Raw genomic sequence first — 25,184 nt, forward strand, 5'->3', positions numbered from 1 at the left:
CATCACCTACAATGTTAAACCAAGTACTAATACCATTTTTAAGAATATTTCACATAGAAGATGAACTAAGCAATGTAACACCTATTTTCTGCCCCTCGAAAAATGGAATTACAGATTGGTGTAACTAAAGTTAATTCTTCTGTCAAGATAAAAAGGAAGTATTATTCTTGGGAGGCTCCCTTTGAGGTGTGGAAAATACTTTCCTCCTTACAGTTTAGGGACTATAATGGAATCTCGTGTGAATGAAGGCTTCTTATTCTGTGTAAGCGCTCCTGAGGCATGTGGAAGCTGGCACGCACAGAGGAGTCACCTTCACAGTCAGAGTATGGATAAGGCTTGGAAAAGCAGGTAATGAACTCAGGTCCAGATGGTGACACCATGCAGGAGTGCACAAAGGGAGCAGAACGTTGGAGTTTTCACTTGAAGCTTTAAATATGAGTCTATACTTTATGTAGTCTTGGCAACTAATTTAAATTTAAAACATACAGAAAGTTTAAAAACTCCCACAAACAACCCTACCCAAGAAGACAAGTCCTATAATTAATCAGTTAATTTTAAGTACTTTTCTTGTTTTTAATCTATTTGCTTTTTTATTTGAATGGTGATGCTCACTAAAGCATTAGAAGCTTGTACTCTTCTGTTATAAAGCAGCCAATGAGAGATAACAGAGAGGCCTCTAGCTTACAAGCAGTCAGGGTTGGACTCCAAGAGACGGACAGAGGGTTGATAGTGACCGGGCGGGGTGGGAGGGAGGACAAGTATCTCCTTAGCACTGCCCCTGAGGACAAAGATGGACTATGCAGAATAAACACTTCAGTAACGAGACAGTACAGAGGCAGTTTCTTACTGTAATGCTGAAAATTTAAAAATAAAAAAGACCTAACACAAGCTTTATCTCTACAACAAAGCATGAGAACACTTTCAGCTGTGTGCAGATAGAACCTCGTTAAAGCCACCGCTATGCCCTTACTATCTGCACAAGTTAACTTTGGAGGCAGAAAAAAGAAATGGCACTGTTAACTACAGAATCCATATATACAGTCTTAGGCTAGAGTCTAAGAGAAGCTGAGAAAACTGTTTCTGTGGGAACACAGTGAAAAGGGTATACTGACTGTGGCAATGTATCTCCAACGTGTACTGGCCCTTCCTTTGTAGTCACAGAACATAGCCACAGGATCTGTTTAAAACATGACCATGTCCCGAATAAAGCACCAAATAAAGTATGAAGTTATAGTTGCATGGGGACATTTCAGGTGACGATACAACAAATCCTAAGCTTTTATACTTTTATAACTTAAATCCAAATTATTTAGGGAAAAGTATAAAGAGACTGAGGAAACAAAACAAGAGCAAAGCTCTTCCTACTTACAGTCCATAGGAAGAGTTGAGTGCCAGGCTGGTGATCTGCTGCGGGGGTTCGCCACCCACCCACACCAACTGAATGACTAGCTCTGTCTGATAGCCTGGAGACTGTTTAAGTGGGGAGTTTTTAACTCTGAAAAAAGAAAGAAAGAAAGAAACAAAGAAAGGAAGAGAGAAAGAGACATTAGCTTTAACACTTTTCCAATTACCTGATTGTCCTATGTACATTAAATCATATATGGCCATTCGAGAATATCTTTATATAAGTAACAATACCAGATTTCCTGAAAGGTAAAAATCAGAACCTGTGTTCTAGAAGTGTTTGACCTCGCAGTAGACAGGAACACATGCCACATGCCTAGGTGACAGAAATCCCCTACCTAAGAAATGAGTGGCAGACCACGGCTATAAAGACAGGAGACCGCTAAGATGGAGAGGAGAAAGCACATGAGGACGAGAAGAGGACAGGGAGAACGGAGCAGGGAAAGGCAGGCCAAAGGATGAGCAAAAGCAAGAACAAGAAACCAGAGAGGAAAAAGTTTAAAATGCATGAAAACATAAAGCTTAAAATCACAAGAACACGCTATGGAATTCAAACCAAGCAGGAACAACTGGTTCTTAGTGGGTGACTAATTTACCACCTAAACCTAAGCAGAGCGTATCTCTGAGTTCTGAGGCTCATTTGGTGGATAGATGCTGTACACAGTAGGAGACAAGGTAAGCCAATTAGAACATTCTTTTGGTTGTTCTGACAGGAAATAATATTTTACAGTAGATTTAGAATACATTATGAGGTTAGACTTGATATGGCTTATAAGCCTTGGAAAGATATCAACTAATTTTTTATTGTCTGTGCATGATGTTCACACATACAGGCAAAGAGGACAAGTTGCAGGAGTTCTTTCCCGCTATCATCCAGAGCCAAACCTAGGTCATCAGACAGGAAGTAGGCACCTTTAGTTGCTGGGCCATCTCAGCAGCAGAAATCTTAGAGTGATTTTAATGCTCTGTAACAAAGAAGGTATCCAAAATTCACTAAATAAATGAATAAGCAAGAGGTTGAATGGAAGAGATGAGAAATCACAGCAACTCTACATTCAATGTACCTAAATGCATGCATTAGGAACATCACTGTGAAAGGTTAGTTTCAGAGAATATCTGGAAAATCTAGGAGATCGTATGGATCCATACATCAAATACCACTCAGCAGACAGGTTTTAAACAGCCAAACCTCACAAATAAAGTATATCGTCATGCTAAACTTGTACTGGTGAGTCTATGATACTAGAGAAGGGGGTAAGGAAGGAGTTTATGGCAATCAGAGACTGAGGAAAACATAGATACAACACTCACCATGCATGTTATTAGCAAACTTCATGTGAAACAAAAATATGTAAGCAATAAGACCAATTTATTTGCATGTGTAACTATATTTTAAGCTGGGAGTGGCTTAGACTGCACTCTTGCAAGTCAGGTCTTTAACAATTCTTTTGCTCCTCCCTTGGAGTGCCAGAGTCTAAGAGACAGGAAGAAGACCACTCAATGTTAAGTGGCCTGCAGCTGCACTAAGCTGCAGGGGTTTTGAATTTTGCCGGTACCTCTGAAGTGAGAAGGACTAAGACACTTCTTAGTAATGTGCTGAAAAAGAAGAGGTCATAGCTCTGGGAGAATGAGTCACTGTGCATACAGTACTAGGAACTAGACTGCAGTCACCCTGGTTAATCTGTAGGTCCTCAGAGCTGTACTCTGCTGAGACATAATTTCTGACAGCTTTTGGGGAACTGACCAATAAACACCTGCATTAGTCAATTGCAAGGAATTAACATTACAATTGAGGTATCTGACCTCTGATCAGAGGCAGCCTTGACACAGAAAAACGCTCAGATTCCAAATGGCTATTCTTGTTTGAAGTAGGCACAGAAGGCAAGCCTCCAGGAAGCACTCCTGTGCCTGGTATACACAATGTGCATTCTGGATCAGGTTCTCAAGAACAGGAGTAGGTCTTACAGTAGTAATTTTAAAAGCATACACAAGACACACTTAAGGCTTGTGATGAGAACACACAAGGCTCATTGTATGGGACTGAAGAAATGGATCAGCAGTTAGGAACACTTGAATTCTTATAGAGGACCACAGTTCAGACCACAGGACCTATGCCAGGCAGCTAACAACTGTCTGCAAATGCAGCTTCAGGTGATCTGATACCATTTTATAGCCTTCACAGGCACCTATACCCATGTATACAGAGAAACACACAGATACTGGCCTACATGATAACCAAATGCAAATAAACTTTTTAGAAACTCTACTGTGCTAAGAAATGAAAAAAAGGTAATTAAGGAAATAACAAACAGAAAACTGTCTAAATAACTTGATACAAAATCTCTAATTGTATACTCTGTCACTCCAAGGGAGGAGCAAAAGAACTGTAAAAGACCTGACTTGCAAGAGTGCAGTCTAAGCCACTCCCAGCTTAAAATATAGTTATACATGCAAATAAACAACAAATTAAGAAACCTGGGCTGGTGGGGGTAATATTTAGGAAAAGGAGGACTGACTCCTATAATCATTTTAACCTTTATGCTTGCTCTTTTGCTATGTATGAATGACTCTGCATGTGGCTTTGTGGTCATCCATGTGTGCGCATGTTCGCATGCAAACACATACAGACACACACAGACAGACAGACACACACAGACAGACAGACAGACAGACACACACACACACAAATTTAACCAAAGGAGAAATGACAGAAGCTAGATTTTAAAAACAGTAAGTGGGAAGGACTGATACAATTTTGTCTATTATCTGTTTAAGATTTTAATATTTTAAATATGCTCAACTTGCTTACTTGTTAAAGATATGCAGTAGAACTTTTATAAAAGGTTCCATAATTTGTACAAATACATTTTAAAATGTCAAATCATATTTGGAAGTGTCACAATTAAAAAAAGAAACAAGTACTTTGTAAAGGGACAATTACAATACATAAATAAAAAAGCATAAAATTAGATTGGTAAAAGGGGCACATAAGACAGCTCTGGTACTGTGTCTTTCAAACAAATACCCAGCTATGTAGAAAGGCTCGGTGGGACTGATGGACTCCCGAGTGAGCGTGCGCTGCAGATGTGAGCTCTGCCAGCTTGAGGACTGATGCCTCAAAGCCATGAAGAGGGCAGGGCCTTTCCCTGGTCAATTACAGATGCCTGTTACAGTGACTAAAGAAGTCATCTACCACAGCTCCTCTTCCAGATGACAGCAGCCTGAGACACTCCCCACAGAGCCCCTCTACTGAGAGTAGTCAACTGCATTCTCATTTATTTATGCAAAGCAAGACTTTTCCAGCTGTGGGTGCTAACTTTTCTGTATGTATGCCTGCTGTTTCCAGCTGTGGGTGCTAACTTTTCTGTATGTATGCCTGCTGTTTCTTCATTCCTTGCTCCTGGTCAACTCATTCCCAAAGCTGTGAGATCTCAAGATTAATTATATTTCAACCTTTTTTTTTTTGGTTATTTCTTCCTTTTAGATATTTGTCTTTTGGATTTCAGACCAAAATGATATAGTTAACAAATATACAAAGATTTTTACCTTTAGATTACTAAAATGGGGAAAGTAGGAGTGATGGTTTGAATATGCTTGGCCTAGGGAGTGACATTCTTAGGTGTGGCCTTGTTGGAGGAAATGTGTCACTGTGGGCATGGGCTTTAGCTGCCTTGAAGCCAGTCTTCTCCTGCTTGCCTTCAGAATAAGACGTAGCACTATCAGCATCACAGTCTTCCATTTTCCTACGAGGATGGCCCACTAAGCCCCACTTAAAGGATCCCACTGCTTTCCAAATCCAAAGTCCTTAAAACCAGTACCAACTTCTGTCTTAGTTAGGGTTTTACTGCTGTGAGCAGACACCATGACCAACTCTTCTAAGGACAACATTTAATTGGGGCTGGCTTACAGGTTCAGAGATTCAGTCCATTATCATCAATGCAGGAGCATGGCAGCGTCCAGGCAGGCATGATGCTGGAGGAGCTGAGAGACATGTACTAGTTCACTGCTGATAGGATATTCTACTAAAAGGCTAGTTTTCCTTCTCTAATATATCCCGGAATATAGATTGTGGCAATCACTGAAAACCAGTTTGTTAATGAGATACTATAATACTTGCAAAGTGTTCAAACATTAACTTTTAAAAAATAAATGTGTGAATGAGGCAGGAGGATCATGAATTCAAAGCCAGCCTTGTCTACAAACTGATGCACAGTCTCTAAAGAAAGAAACTGAGCAGAGAAAGGAAGGAAATGGTTGTTTTGCATCACTATTATTACAGTCGTTACAGTCCTACTGAAGTGCAGTTCTACAGAAGTCAGGTCATTACTTTATGATATGCTTTACCATGATTAATCTATACTTTAAAAATCATGTTTTACTTTCTCTAGCTCAGAAAGTGCCCAAGGAGCTGAAGGGGTCTGCAACCCTATAGGTGGAACAACAATATGAACTAACCAGTACCCCCAGAGCTCGTGTCTCTAGCTGCATATGTAGGAGAAGATGGCCTAGTCGGCCATCACTGGGAAGAGAGGCCCCTCGGGCTTGCAAACTTTATATGCGCCAATACAGGGGAATGCCAGGGCCAAGAAGTGGGAGTGGGTACGTTAGGGAGCAGGGTGGTGGGAGGGTATAGGGGACTTTCGGGATAGCATTTGAAATGTAAATGAAGAAAATATCTAATAAAAAATTGAAAAAAAATCATGTTTTACAACTCTATTGTAATATAAACCTATATTTTGAGATGCAACTATATCTGACACTAAGATTATTAAGAATTTCTAATCATTTAGTGAAGAAAACCCATACCAGACATACAAAGCTCAGATACATCCTCACACCAAGCACACATCCTCTGTTGTCTCCACACCCACACCTCAACCTGATGAAGTCAACAGGACTATTTCTCCACACAGCCTCCTCAGACAGCTTAGTCAGTATCAGGAGACACAACTGCCTCTTAGGCTACATGATATCATTGACTTTATCAGAAATTAAGGTGATATTTTAAATCATCACTTGGAAAATATTTTATTTCTTAATGTACTGAAGAACATTGAAGGAAAAGAATAGTAAAATCATTAGATGGCCTTGCAGAATCCAGTAATAAGTTTTGGGTGATCAGATTCTAGATAAATGTCTTATGCATGTTTCCAACATTAAAACAGCATGGACTTCCCTGCCTCATAGGAGAAAGTGATAGGGTAGTTTACCTCTTACTTAATGCCAAATGTTACTTGCAAAAGAAATTGTTAGATAAAGCGTTAAGAGTACCAAAATAAAATGACTTAACAGTAGTATTTTATGTGAGCCAATGTCATAATGGCCACCACAGAAAACAAATTCTTACAAGTAACTCAAAACTGATTAACCAGTTTACATGCGTTAATTCCTATTCTTGTTGCTATGGTAAAGTAGTTGACAAAGGCAACTTAAGGAAGGGAGGGTTTGTCTCGGCTCCTGAGTGAGGGATACAGCCCATCAGGGTGAGTGTTACCATAGGCAGCTGGTAACACTGCAGCTCTGTTAGGGAGCAGAGAGACTGAGATTAGTGGTGCTCCACAGCTGGCTGCTGCTTCCTTCTCTTCTTTATTCCCATGGAATACAACAGTTAAGCAGGGCGAGTTTCTCATTGTACATTAGGCTGCTCTGGAAATGCTGACATTCTTAGAGGTCAGCCAGCAACTTTCACTCCAGTCATGTCCAAAAAAAGATTGTCAAGTATGACAAAGCTACTTGTTATTGTGACATCTGGACATATCACTTTTAAACAAAACAGCAGTTTCCAACCTGTGGGATTGAAAGACCCTTTCACGGGAATTGAACATCAGATATCCTGCTTATGAGATAGTTACATTATGATTCAAAACAATAGCAAAATTACAGTTATGAAGTAGCAAAAAAATAAATTTATGGTTGGGGGTCACTACAACACAAGGGGTGTATCAAAGGGTTACAGCATCAGGAAGCTGGAGAACCCCTGAAATACAACATTCATTCTGGTCCTCAAAGACTCATGAATAGCTGACATCACAAAATGAATTTAGTTTATCCTTAAAAGGTGAACCTCTTTGCCACAAATTTTCATAGTTCTAACACTGTTCTAAAGTTCAAATCCAAAGTCTCTTCTGATACTCAAAACTTCTAAACTTGTGAGTCCCTCAAAACAAAGGAAATAAAAAGATGCATACTTCTAATATACAGTGACACTATGAAAAACAGGGACTAGGAGACAATGAGAAAAGAAATATCAAAGCAAGACCAAATCCTAAGGGAGCCACCAAACCCTGAGGTTAGGTCTCTGGGACTTGTGGTCTCATTGTTTGGGCCCCAGCATCCCTGAGGAGACCCTCAACTTCAGTTCTGCCAGCATAAAGCCTGTAGCTTCTTTCCTGGACCAGTTCTGCTCTAAGCCTGCATCCTTTCTTTGTAGGCAGCCAATGCCTAAAAGATGGCACCGGTTAAACAACACCACTGCACAGGTGCTAGCCCTAATCTGGCGCCAACCCCTCCCAAGCAGGTGCATGCAAATTAAGGTGCCTGCAGACTGACCAATCCCAGGAGGACACAAAGCTTTTCCCTGTGCTGGGGTGTATATAAGGAGTCCTCCCTGGGTACCCGGGGTTCCCGTAGCATCGAGGTGTTCCTGCAATAAAGCTGTTGAGAAGAATCCGACCATGTTGCGTTTTCCTTGCCGAACGAGGTGGGCGCAACATTTCTTGGTGTAATAGAACATTTAATACAAAAGCTAAGGGTTTTGTTACTATTTTTTCCTGATGACTTTTTGGAGCTATTAACTGATTAGCAACTATTACACAGCAATTGCTAATGCTGGATGGTCCTAGAAATCTGACTTGTTCTGTTGTACTCTTCAAAACCAGAAGTGGGCCCTGGGTTGCATGTGTGAGGATAGGAGAAGGTGTGGACTAGGTTACAGTGGGCAGTAGGTTACAGTGGGCAGTAGGTTACAGTGGGCAGTAGGTTACAGTGGGCAGTAGGTTACAGTGGGCAGTAGGTTACAGTGGGCAGTAGTTAAGAGTCCAGGCTCTGTGTTCAGGTTATTGGCTAGAGGTAATAGTATGTCCTTGGTTATTAACTTATTGCCCATATTCTTTCAGTCAGCACAAAACCTAGAAAGCTCCCACCTACAGAGACACACTTCCTAGACCTGCTTTTCACGTTTATCTGAGAAGGCAAGGCCGCTCTGGTTTGAGAGGTGTCCCTTGTCATAGCTATTTTAAAGTCCAAATTATTCTAATTTTGTTGAAGATGACACAATTATTCCACGTTGTATGTAATAACATTGTGACCAATATTTTAAAATTTTACTTCATATAACTGGTAAAACTAAGGAAATATAAAATTACTTTACCAATACACATAAAAGATAAATTATATTTTCTCCACCTCTAAAATTAACAAAAACTAAAAACATAAAACCAAAACCATCATAGTAATATTTACAAATTTAGTGTTAAAGTAGTTCTGAGTAATAAAAGAATCAAAAATAAAAAATTCTGTAAGTTCCACTGTAGATAATAAATGCTGTAACTGTAGCTAAAAGGAGATGTGTGTTTCTAAGTGTGAGAGATAAAGAGGATGTGGGAGGAAGCGAGCAGGAGAGGAGGAGGCATAGGGAAAGGAGGGGTAAGCATGGAAAGGCAGTGAGGAAGTCAACTGGGACCCCGGGCACTACCCACATTTTGAAGGAAGCAATTCTTTGCTGTGCCCACTGTAGATGTGACCCTCATATCAGGTTTCCCTCTACCAACTTAGCAGTAACAGCAGCCCCACCCCCTGTTGTAAAACTAAAAATGTCTCTAGACGTCAGTACATATCCTGAAAGAGGCACGATCATCCTTACTTGAGAATCACTCATTTAAAGTCCATATGGTCAGGGTTTCAAGAACACATGAAGAATCTCTGTAAAGCATGTACTTTAAACATAACTGTGATCTTTCTTTAAGTCTGTTTGCCTTTTGGGGGGAGTGATGACCATTCTGATCACCATGTGCTTACTAGGAGAAGAGATTCTGGAAGGTCTACAGTAAAACGGATACAAGGCCTAGTTGTTTAGTTAGAACAAATGCTGACCTCTCTACTCTGAATACCGATGAAAAGGACTCTGTCCAGTCATGCAGCCCTGTGAGTCACACTGTCTTCATGGAATTCCGTGATTTTAAGTATTTACTCAAAGCTTTATTCCTCTGTGTCTTAAGAATTTAACCATTCAAAAATAGAAACTGAGCAGAAAATTGAAAACAAAAAAATTTATCTAATTTATCCCTGCATTCAACTAGTATGGTCTTAAAATGATGCAAAAATAAAGTCTTTTAAGTAACAATAAAGTGATGCTATGATTTGAAAAAAATAACATGGTGAAAATATGAGAACGCCAAATCCAAGGTGAGGGTGGAAGGAAGCAGAACCCTCGGAGGTGAGAGAAGAAAATGAACATACGCCACATTGAACCCAGATCCAGACTGAGACCATGGGTGACATGCAGTCAGCATACCTTGTTATTTTCAACCTTAGTCACCTAGGTGTGTGACACTAGAGTCAGCATCCTTAAACCATGAAATACCACAGGCAAACACAGGAGCACCCATTCTCATAGGAAACTGCGATTGTAACTTACTAGTGATTGTTATTTATCTAAATTAAGAGGTGCCAGATAAAGCTGACCCAAGCTTTGGCGACTTACTTTAAGCAAGGTACGTTATCACGAAGCCCGTCAGATGAGCTGCTGCTGGTAGACGGATGAGACTGAGGAGGAATGGGCTGAGGGTTGGAGCTGCCCACGGGGGTGGACAGAGGTGGAGGCTGCTCACCCTCTGGAGTATCCACATCATTTATTTCATATAACAGTCGAACTTCAAGCATCTGTCATAAAAGAATGGTTGCTTACCTATTTCTAATAGTTAATACTCATTGTATTATAATGTACCAGAAAGAATATTTTTAAAAGTTAAAAACAAGAAAAAATGCTATATTTAAATGTAAAAAATGTTTCGACTGAACTTGTAAAAACTTGTATACATAGGTGTGACCTCATACATGTACACAATACACATCCTGCCTTTCGAATATATTGAACACTAATAAGTTGATATTCCTTAAATAAAAGATGCAATATAATTAAGGATTCAGATAGTCCATTAAAAATATATATAAAGTGCTATTTTTGCTCAAAACAGGTGGTGATATAAATACTAATGTGCTTCCAAAATTTTTATACAAAAGCAACTGCAAACTGTTTACTAACTAATTTTTAAAAGCTTAGAAGTCTCAGACAATTGCCATGGCAGTTATGAGGTGATTACCGGAATGACTTCTGTAAGCACTTCCTGCTTGCTGAATCTATAGATGATGACATGGGCTGACACTCCAGCTATGCACAGCATCCTGCTCTCTGGGCACCAGGAGATGATCTGAATGGCATATGGATCTTCATCTACAATGTCTGTGTTCTGTCTGTCATCTTTGTTTCTTGACTTCTCAAATACTTTTGACGTTTTTAATTTATATAGTACTTGTAGAGTTACTAGAAAAAAAGTATATTACAAATTTTAGTTTAAAATCAAAAATTGCTAATCCTTCCCCGTCACCCCTTTCAGACATTTCTTGACCATCTCCATTTCTTTGTGCCAACCAATAATTTCTGTCTACCAGGGACCCAGAACCTCCATACTTTGCTGGGATTAGGAAGGTGTAAGTTCTAACCTGGCTAGGACCCACAGTGGGCAACACTTAGTGGCCATCTAAGACAAGGTCAAACATCTGCACATCAAGAGCTGTGATTATAGATAGCTACATTCTAGTGTAAAGTCACAAACATGAACAACCTAGACAATGTGCCTCCTACAGGAGCTAGCAACCCTAGCATAACAGACACCCAGAAAAATAATTTAACTACAGCATATTACAAGGATGTAAAAATAGCAATTATGAAAATACACAAGGACATTAAACAGGAACTGAATAAAAGTTTTGTCTGAAAGAACTGCAGGTACAAAAATGGAGAAGAGCCTGAGGAAAGGAGGTCCAGTGACAGACCCAAAGTGGGATCCAGCTCAAGGGGAGGTCCCAAGGCCTGACACTATTACTGAGGCTATGGTGTGCTCACAAAAAGGGGCCTAGCATGACTGCCCTCTGAGAGACCCAACAAGCAGCTGAAAGAGTCAGATGCAGATATTTACACTCAACCAATGGACAGAAAGCAGCTGACCCCTGGCCTGAATTAGGGAAAAGCTCGAAGAAGCTGAGGAGGAGAGCGACCCTGTAGGAGGACCAGCAATCTCCATTAACCTGGAACCCTGAGATCTCTCAGATACAGAGCCACCAACCAGGCAGCATACACCAGCTGATATGAGGCCCCCAACATATATATAGCAGAGGACTGCCAGGTCTGAGTTCAGAGAAGATGCACCTAACCCTCAAGAGACTAGAGGCCCTAGGGAGTTTAGAGGTCTCATGGGGTGGGGACATCTTCCTAGTGACAGGGGGGCAGGGAGGAGGTATGGGATGTGGAACAGTCAGAGGGTGGACTGGGAGAGGGATAAAATCTGGAGTGTAAAAAAAAAAAGATTAAATAAAATAAAATTTTTAAAAAGACTGACAATACGAACAGTTGATTGAAACAATGAAAGCGATTTGAGACATGAAAGTGTAATTTAATAAAGAAATAGTGAAACTAAAGAAATGCAAGCTGAAATAAAACTCAGGAAGTCAAACTAAAATCTCACCTAGCCCTCCTCTCAAGGCTCAAGGTACCAATGTACATACAAACTCACAGAGACTGTAATAGCTGCACAAGATCTACACGAGCTCAATGCACTGAGCCAGGCAAAGTTTCAGCATAAAGAAAGGGAAGCAGATACAAAGTCCAACCTTCATCAAAAGCTATTTGCAACTGATACCTGCTAGCAAAGAGAAAACAGGTATTCTCCAGTAGTGTGTCACGGGGTATGTCAACCACACTCCAGGGCAGGCTCCAAGCCTGTAAGTATTTGGTCAGTACAAATAGAATCCATTGTGTGTGTATGCCTGCTTTTTGTTTTCTTTTGGTATTTTTCATCCTATTTTTTTCTTTTATTCCTTAGTTATTTCTTATTTTAGGGGTGGGCAAGAAGTTAGAGGAGTTTGGAGGTAGGAAGGATCCAGGAGGAGTTGAGGGAGGGGAAAGAAGATGATTAAATATTGTACAAAAAATTGTAAATAAAAACCCAATTGAATTATTTAAAAAATCAAATATAATGGTTAATCATCATATCATGGAAGAAAAACAACCTATACATACCTAAACAATATTTCGATTTCTCTATCTATTTTCTAATATCTTATATACTAAGACATTTCCACCCTCACAAATGAATTAGATAACCTGAAGCAAAACTACAAAAGGAATTTGGCACAGAATCTTTGGTGTAAACATATGGAGAATATATTTTACTTCCTAAAATGACATTCTATATAAAAACATTCTCCCCAAAAGGCACCAGTATTATCAAGCATCCTTATAAAACACCAGCTATCCTGAGGTAAGGGATTCCCATACATGCTTGCTATAAATGGTCTCTAGCTATTAAGGCTGTATCTTCCCAATTTTGCTTCTGTCTAATCACAAGGTCTCCTTTACAAAGGCAACATAAACCTTTGTAGTATTAACTTAAAGTGGACATAAACATTTGATTTAAAATATATTTTCACTTCTATTTTTGACTGCTAAAGAGTTCTAAGATATCTTGAAAAGATGAGAACACTGTTGAGAATTATTATTCGATGTACTAATAACATTAAAATATCTTCACTGTTAAAAATTCTAAACTCACGTATTGAATAAGGCAGTGACTTAAGCTGGTGTCCTGGCACTTTGCGGTCTAAGGTGGTCTAAGGTACAGGCGCTCACAGCGCCCTGTACAAGGCAATGGCAGTGAGGTGCAACAAGCAAGCAAGAACTTACTTGCAGAAGCGTCCCAGAACTTCACCGACCCATCAGCATGCCTAGGACAAGCAAGACAGAGCAGTCACAAAGAGAAGAATAGAGAAGGAAAAATATCGTAACGTTTTAGCAAACTCATTCACTTAGATGAGTAAAAGGGAGAAATCATTGTAAATCAGTGAAATCTTGCAGGAAACTTTCCTATTATTTTGTAACATAAAAGAAAGCTTTACTGACTTAATGAATTACAATTCAAACTGTCATTAAGTATATTAACTATTACTGATTTAATTAGTAAGAATATACTGTTACTTACCCTGTAATAATTATTTCTGGGTAACTTTGAGCACCCAAGCCCCAATTACCGCCATTGATGGGCCATTCCTATAAAAAAAAAAAAAATTGAATGTTGACTTAGAAATATATATTCTTTATAGCAGATAAGTAGTATATAATGCATAGGTCTATTAGGAAGGTATAAAGACAGTACACATAATTTACTTCAAAAACATGATTTCCTAAAAATTTAACAATGTTATCAACACCTCAAGGAGACAAATTTAAGATAATAACATGTTGCATTAAACAGTGAAACTCAGGTTTGGTACCTTTTTGCTGTAACCTTGACGTTTCTGTCTAGCTCCAACAGAGTAAAGTGCAGGAATGAGATCCACAGGACAATCAGCAAAATATTCACAACATGTAACAGGGGACTCGTGTATACTCAAAGGGTAGGGATTCTCAAATATAGGGTATCTTTAACAATAGGAGAAAGAAAAACACATTAACAGATTGTAAGCTATGATTAACACAACCATAAAGACATTACTATCCATCCTACTAAGATTACATTGATTTAATTATGTAAATGTGTGAAAACAGTGAAGCGTTTTATTACAGAAGATGTTCTTTATCCACCAATAAACAGAAAGGCTGTGGTTGTAGCTATTATACACCACTGCTACACATAAGGTTGAATGCTACTCACACATTTGTCTCATGTGTTCCTCACACCTATTTTATGATACATTTTCCAGAACAACAGAGGCTTTGAGTAATTTGTTGGAACCACGTGAGCTAGAAAGTAGCTGAAGCAGAAGTTGAAACTACTGTGAATCAGTGAGCTATGTGCGTGCCAACCAAAATCCTTATCCTCTGCTGGTACAACTAACACAAACTTCAATTCTTTTTTCCTCCATCAATGTAAAAACTCATCCAATATTAAACCTGGAACACTTGTTTCCTGTGACAGTCAACCACAAACATAACGTGACTGGGCTGAGAGAATACTGGGCAGAGCACACTCATGTGTCTCTGGGGGCATTTCCAGAGAGGACTAATGGATGATGGAAGGCTCTCTCGGATGGAGCCATCTCATAAGGTTGCTCCCGCCCCAGTGGAATGACGGAGAAGCGGACCTGCTGCACCAGCACACTTGTCTGCTCTCTGGCTGCTGGGACACTGGGAGCCCAATGACTGCTTTATGATATCTTCCTGAAAAGATAAGAGGCTGCCCCATATGAGCCCAAAGCAGTGGACAGAATCCTCTCAAACAGTGAGCAAAAATTAATACTTCCTTTCTCAAACGTTTCATCTCCGGCATTTGTCACACTGGCAAAAAGCTAATACATTTATTTCGGTAATAATCTAAATTATAATTATACTTTTCATGTTCTTTGGATATGAAGTCAGACACATTACTGGTGAGCCAAGAGGTTAGTTCACTTTATAGCCATGTAATTAATTTATTAATATAAACAAACAATGCTTTAAAATCATTAAAATATGAATGTGTTTAAAATGAAAGCCACAGCAATAATTCTTAGAATAAGACTGGTTAAAGCATCTGTAAAAAAAGTAGAAACTAGCTGAGACACTTAAAAAGTACAAAATGGCTACGCTGTACATATTAGATCTATGCCCACTGCTAATAATACTAAAAATAGAGTATATTTCAGCAACAAGCATTTATAGGTTATGAGTCAAATCATCTCTACCTTTACCCCAGACAAAAGATTAAACATACACAAAAAGGAGTAGTAAGTAATAAAAGTCAACTTTCTTCTTTTCATAAAATTTCTTCTCCTCTTCTCCAAGACTCTAGTATTTCACATATCTAATTGACAGTTCTGCAAAACTAAAACACCTTCTTCCATTTGATTTGAATCATATTTTTCTTGATTTAATCATATCTCAGAACAGGTCACATGCAACACATTTCATTATTATTTTTTGAATGGTCTGTTATAAACAAACAAACAAGCCTTACAACAAGTAAGTACTACAAGTACCAGCCTCTAAGCTGAGATGTGCTCACAAAACAGAACCAGCAAATAGCATCACCCAGACAGACTAGGTGTCTCACCCTTAGCACTGTTCACACCGGGAGAAGCCTTAACTTGGAAAACTGTCCTGTGCATCATGGATGTTCAAAGTATATTTGTCTTTTATCCACTAGATGCCAGCAGCATCCCACTAACAAAGTATCTATACAGACACTGTCGAACATCCCTGGGGGCAGAGCCACCTTAGCCTGAGACTTTCTGTGAATGATGCTGTGCTTGATGAATATGTCTTGGGAGAAAATAAGTAATATGGTGGATCCCTTCACAAGACAGAGAGTATCCCTGACACCAGGTAATAAACAGAGCAAACTACCAGGAGTTCTTACTATGAGCTGTGCTAGGATAGGGGATTTACAGATCAGACATGTCTATAGAGTCTAGGAAAGCCATAAACCATATAGTGAAAGTTGTGTGGATTCTGATAACAGTGAAACAAGTGGAGAGTTCCAGCTGCCAAAACATTGCATAAAAGAAGATATGAAATGCAATCTATTACACATAGAGCTGCTGCCCCATAAACTGAGGCCAGTTTGGGAAAACAGCAAGAGGGCAGCTTAGAAATAATACTCACTACCTTCGTAAAGTAGCAGGTAGAGTAGTTAAAACAACAATAGCAACCGGTAGTTAAATGAGTTAGTAGTTAAATTAGTAGTTAAATAAGGGGCATGATGCAGGTTCTACTGAATCTGACAGCCATCTGGCACAATACATCACAACAGACTGAATACGGGAGAAAGACTAAACGGGTCATCAGAGGCAACCTGACATGGGCCCATTTGGGGCAAGCTTTTCATATATTGCTTCAGTGTACACAAGCATGAAGCAGAAATGTACGGACCTGAAGAAACTGTGAGCATCTGTAACAGAAAGTCACAACTCATTGCACATGAAGAAGTTGAACTGGTGGCTACAGGAGCCTTCATTCCTATGTAAGAGTGAGTGTCTTTGGTTTTTGGACAGGAAGGTCCTCTGTATGCTACCAGAGGAGAAACATAAACACCAATCCAGCCACAAACCCTCTGATCTACAATGGGATCCTGCCTGAAATATATGCTTACGCAATGGTGGCAACCAAATATGTGAGAATAACTAAAAACCATGCGATTTGACTGAAATGGACTGAGGGCCCACTACAGAAAATAGAACCCATATCTGACATCACTTGGGTGACCAAGAGCTAAGGTGAAACCAAACAATATGGGTCTTAAAAATAACGCAGTAATAAAATGACCCCAAATGACATTCCCTATACTCATAGACCAGTCCCGTGCTCAGCCATCATCAGAGAAACTTCCTCTTTCAGCAGATGGGAACAAAGAGACATCCACAGTCAGATATTATGAGGAGAATTAGAGACCATAGAATATTCAGTCCTAAATGAGAAGTCTCCATCAAGTCCCTCCTTTCAGGTGTCAGGGAACCCCATGGAAGAGGAGGCAGAAGGAGTAGGAGCCAGAGAGAATGGAGGGCATTAAGGAAACAAGGCTCTCTAAATCACCATGAACAATGCACCTGTGAACTCCCAGAGACTGAGGCAGCATGCACAGGGCCTGACCAGGTCTGAACCAGAGACCCCTGGAGCTGAAAGAAGTGGACATATGCCCCGACCTCTAAGCCAGATCCCATATCCAACTGCTAACCAACAATGCGTACACAGACAGCAGAAACCTAGTCATCTGTGCCCAGGACGGCTCATTGTCTAGTGTCATCACATGGCAGGGCTTTTCCGTTTCTTTTTCTTTTTTTTTTTTAATTATTATTAATTTTATCTCATTATTTTTATTATACTATATATATATATATATATATATATATATATATATATATTTGTTTTTCTCCCTATAGGTCTTTTGTGTATATATTACAGCTTTTAGTGCAGTGTTTTCATGGGATTCCTGAGTGTGCAACAGTGGGGTCTCAAAAGTGAATCTTGTACTTTCTCTCAGGTCCTTATCCCTCGGTTCGCTTTGTTTTATCTTACTATATTTTATTACCAGCCCTTAGGAGACTCTTTACGTTCTAAGGAGAGACAGAAATGGGTGGATCCAGATGGGAGGGGAGGTAGGAAAGATGTGGAATAGGAAAACATAATCAGGATACATTAAGTGAGGGAAACAAACTATTTTCAATAAAAGGAAAAAAGTAATAGAAGGATTTATGATATCCATTATAATCAATACATTTCCGATTACTAGAAATGTGGATCTGGAACATTAAAAAGAGATCATGTTTATAAATGTCAAGTTTTAGTGGCATGTAATACTTTAATGTCATGCTAAAAGAGACCTTGTGGTTTCCCACATAGTAACAGAGTTGCTCACCCAGTGTCCTTACCCATTTTGTGCAAGGTCTATCAGCACTAAGTCCTTTTCCAGGAGAACAACCACAGCATACGGTTCCTGAAAATCTACAACGTGAGAACACTGCGTGAACAGACTTTACAGACCCAGGGCAGCCACAGAAAACATCGAGTTGGGCTCCTTGTTTCCGTTTCTGGAGGGTTTAATATTTTAATTGGCCCAAGACAGTTCATATAATTTATTTATTTTGGATGAGATAAAGGAATAAAATACTCCACTCAAAATCCTAACTTATTTGTAAAGAAGAGTAAGACAAGAACCCCAAAGAAACATTTTTGATATTACATTTTTAAGGATGTAGTAGAGACATCAAAACCACAATTTGATCCTGACCAGTTATCATTATAGAATCTTGAAATAAGCCGATAGAGCTCTGTAATCATTTTCACGTTAGGTAATACATGTCTGTTAATAACTACAAAATGAATTGCATCTTTGAACTTCACAGACATGCAGATGGGATGAAAAGCTAGACGTGTAAGTGCATTCTGCATTAGTCTGCCCATGCTATGGTGCCCCGAACTGCCTGGTTAGTATCAGTCAAGATGCTGCCATGAAGGACTATTTCAGAAACGACTAGCAGTTAGTTCTGAGTGAGGTTTAAACCTAGAACTCCTCCCTGAGATTTCCACATTTCAGAACCATGACTTTAACTCATTCTAGACTTTTCTAGACTGTTAGTCCTGCAATCCTTCATATACACACACATACCTAGTGCAATCCATTATACATTCACACATAAGTCTTTATTGGATTCTCTGGAGAAATCAAGAAAAATACTGTCTTGCAGAATTTAAATTACTCAATATGCTCAGTGTCCGTCTTTGAATGGTAGTTAATATTAATGTACAACATGGAAGAGATAAAATGTACTGAAAAAAAAAAACCATCATTTGAAATCAAATTGGTCATGTAATGAAGGCAGACCCTATTCCCTAAAGCTCTAGAACAGTGGGATATGGAAGCCCTTACACAAAATACATCTCCTTTGAATGTCAGTATGTATGTAGAGTGAGCCTCACCATTTGGATATGGCGTTTCACAGAGTGTGAGAAAGTCAACGATTGAATAGTCCATTTCCAGCACTGCTGTGCTTTTCCCGTGCATCACTGTTAAGCAAGGTCTTCTTCCCACGGTATCATAGGATAAGCCTCCTGACAAAATAATAAAAGGTTCCCTGGAAATAAAAAACAAAGGATGTTTGCAAATATGTGCAAGGACTCTATTTTTTTTTTTCTGCAGCATCATTCAGTGACAGTATCCTCCAAAAAAAAAAAAATATATATATATATACACATATATAACACATATATATCACATAATGGAAGAATTATATGTAGAATTTTTAATGTGATTAATTTCAAACCTAGTTTGCTAAAAATAAGTCTACAATAAACATGGGCATGGGTCCCACGTGACTGTAACTTGCTCTTGGTCCTTATTTTATTTCCTGTGAACAGTCACTGTGATAAAGGCTTCTGTAGGTTTCTGAGTGGCTTCTAATTTGGTCCTAACAAGGCTACTCAACAAGTGTTCCTAAAAAAACATCTTCTAGTACCAGGCAGCTTCAGTATGGAACCCTCTGACTATTCAGGGATCCAGCAAGAACTGTACAGGTTATAAACCACTCTAGATCACTGGGAAAGAGTCATCCAGGCATCCCCTACAGGCTTTAATGTTTTCCAAGAATTTCCTATATTAATGCTGAAGTCTTACTCACACTACACATTCTGTGGCCTGCCTGCCTCTGTAACCCTTATGTTTCCAGTAAACAACACCACTCCTGCCCTTGCTACCCATATTAATCATTATGAAAAGTATACGATTTATCTACAGCTATGTTATAAAAGCTACCCCTAAGTATCTTTTTATATATCACAATATGGGTACACTTTTTTATCCTTCATACAAAGGATTTGATATTCCTTTGTATGAAGTTATTGAACATGTAGCATGTATGCAGTCATTCAAAACTACCTGCATATGAATTTTTTAAAAATATTTTTATATAATTTTGAAAAATTATTCTCAAATATTTTACTTTATTGTCAATGAAAGGCATTTCTATGAAAATGTGCACATGAGTGCAGGCTCTGGCGTTGGCCAGAGAGGACATCATAGTCCCTGGAGCTGGGGGACAGGCCGTCATGAGCTTCCTGATGTGGGTGATGGGAACCAAATTGTGTCCTGTGCAAGAACAGTATGTGCTCTCAGCTGTGAGTGTCCATCGCCAGCCCTCACTCATAGCGTTTTAGTGTCTAGAAAAGGCTTACTGTAAGGCCTGCACACTGACTTTCTTGATATCACCCTAGTTCTCTCACACGTGTGGAGCTTTCAGTCTGTACATCTACCACAAGTAGCACATGGTGACCCGCAAGGGAGGCAGGGCCAGGCCTGGAGCTCAAGCACCTGCATTTCCATCCTTGCTCTGAGCTCAGGCGAGCTGGATTCCACAGGTAGGAAATGGAGACACTGGTACCTCAGACTACTCCAACCACACAGTGCTAGCTCCACGGAGCACCCTAGTGGTCGGTGCTCATTGTAACTGCTGATGTCACCAAAACATCACAATGCACATGGCGAAACTCCCCTTATGGAGTATGTACCAAAATACACACATAAATAAACAATGCAATACAAAAGCTCACACAGTCTTAACCAACACTACAGCGATTAGAGAACTGTTAGCCCACACCGTCTTTTTGTTTTGGATTTTGTTTTTGGTTTTTGTTTTTGTTTTTTTTCCCCTGAGACAGGGTTTCCTGGCTCACACAGTCTTAAATAACACTACAGCAATTAGCTGGGATTTTCTTCATAAGACACGAGTAATTTGTTGTTGTCCCATGGCTTTCCAAGATCTATTTCTTTTCTAAAAGTGTCTTTTTTAAAACAATCTGAAAGGGATGCCAACTGACTTGTCAACAAGGGGTCCTCTATTTCCTAGTAAGCTAGTTAAACCTAATGAAATGATCATTTCCCTATGGTGTATGGGACCCCACTGTTTGTGTAGTTACAAACAAACAAACAAAACCATTCATCGAACTTACAAAACTCCAATTAAGTGCACTACACCCAAAGCTTAAAGAGAAAATATTAGCCCTATACCACAATAAATTAGTTGTGTAAAATTATAAATTTCAAAGATTTAACTCTACATTCCATAACCTGCAAAATTTCCAAGTTGTACCTGGCATTTGGACTTCTAACAATTCTGATGACCTAGATTATTTCTAGGCAATCAATGAGTTATGAAGGTGAAGATTTGATCCTTTTTAAAGAAAACGGTTAGCCTTTCAGATGGTATGGGGTGTTCTAGCCGTGACATAATTTTACTCTAAGAAGCATGCCAGTACACTCTCTGTGGGTGGCATCAAATGTCAACCAGACCCTCCCTTAGAGGATATCTGAGTCAGGGGGATGTCCCTTTGCAAGCTTTCCAATCTGACTGGAGGCACTTGAGAAACATCTCACTGTGCACACACTTCCTTCATTGCATGAACCTCCCTCCCCCAGCCCTGAGGATCACTTTAGGTTATGCTGGGTTCCCTTAGAAGCCTTTCCTACTGAAAGAACCAACTTTATGTCCAGAAAGCTATACATGATTCACCCAATGCAGTTCTATGATAACATCTATTTTCTGATTTAAATATTTCTGAGTATTTGTGCTTTGGGAAGTAAACAAATGCTCTCACATTCAGTCTAGCCACATAGATGACATACTGGGGCACATTCTATGAAGCAATTAAGAAGGCAGAGAGATGAGCTAGCTACAAGAGTAAGGCCAAGCCACTAACAGGACAACAGATGAGGTAACCAGAATGAAGAGGGGTTCGCTGCCCTGAATGCATGTACAGGAAAACACTCATACACAAATAAAAATAAAAATAGTTGAGTACTGAAAAGATCCTAAGTCAGGAGACAGCTTTGTTTGAGGAAACAAGGTGCCACAACAACACCCCAGTGTTCACAGTACTGGGAGGCATGGCTCTGAATCCAAAAACATGTTGTGCACTCTACTAAGCTCTATGGTGTTAGCCACCTTTCCAATCACAATGTCTTTCGTTGGCCTTATATAATACTTGGAAAGTTGTACAGTTCTTTATTTGCCTAATTCCATTTTGAAACAGTCCAATCAAAACTTCTACTGCCCCAAAGCTTTTCTTGACACATCCACTCTCACAAGCAACCTGTCCTGCATGTCCCTAAGAACTTACCCCACATCCTGACTTTGCCTGTACTACGAGAAACTGCCAGTGTTTATTTATCTTCCCTCTGTAATCTCTGTTAATGTAAACCCTGGCTAGGTCACAAATACATACATAAATGTGAAAATTATGTGAAAGAGATTTTAAATACTTCTAAGGGATAATATTAAATAACTCCCATGCTCTCCTTACCTGCCTGAGGCATGATCCTCAGACTCATCACCCCAGAGCAAAGAAGGCACAACAAACAGAAGACTCAAGTGGGCCTCCCGTGAAAGCCATGGCCAACTCTCACACTAACACTGAAGAAACTCAAATAATTAAGAGTCAAGCAGTAAATGACTCTCTGCCTTAAAAAATAATGAAGAAGCATGTAAATTTGTGTATATAAAAATGAGTGTACAGCAGAGCTCCTTGGCGTGCTACGAAGCCTCTGTGCAATGTAAGAATATAGTTGACAGTTAGTCCTCCTGACAGAGGGTGGGCCATAATTAGCCCTCTATATGATTCATTAGTCAGACATGAAACTCTACAGTGTCAATTTTATGTCATAGCTACACTACTAACTATATATATTACTAATCTTTTATGTCATTAACACTTGAATCTAAATGGAAAGCACAATTTTATCCCATAGAGAACACAACAATCACTATTGTAAATCATTAATGTCTAACTTGGGTGGTCTGATGGAAATATATGACCTTATATCTTGCATAAAAATGTAAACAAAAATATTTACATTTATTTTGTTGAATATATGATAGTAGTAAATAGACTTTTGAATAAGCTTGTTTAAATAAGTGACCCCACAGGGTGTCACATCCCATTCTCCCTTTCTGAAATGATGTTTATTCTGTATTAATGTACATTGTCAATACTTAAGCTTTGTATTGAGATTTTCTGAGTCCCAGTAAAGACTCCAGATATAGATCCTTGAACAGTGTTGGAGCCCTTAAGACTGTGTAGATTGTCTGAAAGACCCATTCCACAGAGATGAATGGAAGAAGAAGGTTATGATTTCCAGAGTTGCATCTTTGGTTTTCAAGTCATCAGGGAAAAACTTATGTCTGTTAATCTAGGTTGTCAACTTTACAGGATGTAAACAGCTGGGTGTGGCCATAGGGGGGTTTTGCTGAGAGGCTTACCTGTGATGAGTTTACTCCCCTGGACTGTGGGGGGAGCTGTTCTCCATGTGCTGGTTCTGGAGTGAAAGCAAGTGAGAAAATGTGCAGAGCACAGCCATGCAGCTCCCTGTTGCCTCTGCTGCACAAAGGATGAGCACACATTGCATGTTCCGGCTCACGCAGGCAGAGCTGCTCCCACTCAGTCAGGCCTGCCTGCCGTGAGGGCAGATGTACACTTTTAAAGGAGAGTCAAAGGAAGTCCTTCTTCCCTGAAGCTGCTTCTAGCAGACATTCTGTCAAAGTGACAAGGAGCCAGTGGAATGCACACAGTTTTTTGTTATGTTTTGTTTAAGGTATCTATCACACAAAACCTCACCAGTATCTAAAAAAGAATGTCTTTTTGTCATTCACTCTATGAGTTTTCCAATCTTCATTTTTAGACTTTGTAGTTGTAACATCTCTCTCTATGCTCCAATATTTGTGCCAAGAGAGACCTTCCCTAATTTAAAATAAAAACAAGAAATCATGTCTCTTAATCTTGGGAAACATGCCTGAGTTTTTATATCTACTTTTGAATTCAGTGACTACATGTCCTAAGCCAGTATTATATACTATAATGTATACAATTTTGTTTTCTTTTTTCCATATTTTACCTAATCTTTCTTTTCAAATGTACAATATTAGGAATATAATATAAAATGATATAAAAGTATAATACTAGAAAATAATATATTTCATTGTGACATTTCATCTACACACGCGCTTCCTGCTTCCTGTTCCCTTTATCCTCCCTTCCCTTTCCTTGCCTTTTCTACATTAGCTTCCTATAGAAATTTAAATCTAGATTCTACTTATAAGAGGAAATATGAAATATATGTCTGAACTGGGTTATTTTGATTCCCATAAAAAATCTCTAGCTCCATCCTAATTGCATCCTTTTATACTGAATATGATTCCATGTGTATAAACACTGTTGATAAACCTTTAGGCAAGTTCCATAATTTAGCTATTGTGCAATCAATAAAGGTGTGCAAGTCTGCTAAATATATGCTTTTTTGATTAAATTTGTTCTTTGACAATTACACACACACACACACACACACACACACACACACACGCATTCACAACATTCTGAACAACTCATGCATCCATGCTCTTAGCTCTCTCTCACTCCTACCATTCCCATCTATACAAATCCATTTCCCAGATCCATGACTTGTGTTTGCATTCTGTGGCTCATTTTGTTGAGGCATCTATGTGAGCACTAACTGGCACCTGGTGGGGTCACCAGTGTGTGCACAACTTAAGGCAATGACCTACCTCCCTGTATCTATGAGTCATATGCAGTTCTGTAATGAGATATGGGACCCCATTTCCTTCCTCCATCCCTGCTTTTCTGTTTACTCTTACACAGACCCAACCAATTCAGGCACCTATAGCTGCTGTGCGTTCCTGACTGCAATGCCTGTGTCTTGTCAGGTATTACTGTATATCCCTGACTGGCCAGAAACTCAGTGTGTCGAACAGGCTGGCCTCAGATTTGCAGTAATCAATGATCTTTCCATCTCTGTTGCCGAAACAGGATTTCAAGTGTGTGTCTAGTATTGACTTAATCTTTAGACAAAAATCCCAAAGTGTATGAAACTGAATATTTGAGATTGATTTCAAGTTTATATTCCAGTTATGCCAGTCTGCATCCCCATGAGGTATAAGGGGAGCCCTTTTCACATCCCTGTCAGCATCTGCTGTTCTATGGATCTTAGAATAGCCAGGTGTACGTGGGTAGGGTTTTAAAGAGAGACAGC

At 39.3% G+C, this 25,184-nt stretch overlaps 1 protein-coding gene across 5 annotated transcripts in view; it reads right to left on the reverse strand.

Moving 5' to 3' along the window:
* Positions 1–25,184, reverse strand: part of Stxbp5 (syntaxin binding protein 5) — a 145,789-nt gene that overhangs the window by 41,199 nt on the left and 79,406 nt on the right. For all 5 annotated transcript variants that reach the window (XM_029483001.2, XM_021173980.3, XM_085842627.1 and 2 more), the window contains 8 exons: positions 19,070–19,224; positions 18,022–18,094; positions 13,951–14,098; positions 13,659–13,726; positions 13,364–13,404; positions 10,725–10,945; positions 10,106–10,284; positions 1,370–1,495 (listed from right to left, as the gene is read on the reverse strand). In XM_029483001.2, the coding sequence (XP_029338861.1) occupies positions 1,370–1,495; positions 10,106–10,284; positions 10,725–10,945; positions 13,364–13,404; positions 13,659–13,726; positions 13,951–14,098; positions 18,022–18,094; positions 19,070–19,224 (1,011 nt within the window). The remainder of the gene's footprint in view (positions 1–1,369; positions 1,496–10,105; positions 10,285–10,724; positions 10,946–13,363; positions 13,405–13,658; positions 13,727–13,950; positions 14,099–18,021; positions 18,095–19,069; positions 19,225–25,184) is intronic.

Source organism: Mus caroli, unplaced genomic scaffold, assembly GCF_978045245.1.
Source record: "Mus caroli unplaced genomic scaffold, Mus_caroli_1 scaffold_9, whole genome shotgun sequence".
NCBI lineage: Eukaryota > Metazoa > Chordata > Mammalia > Rodentia > Muridae > Mus > Mus caroli.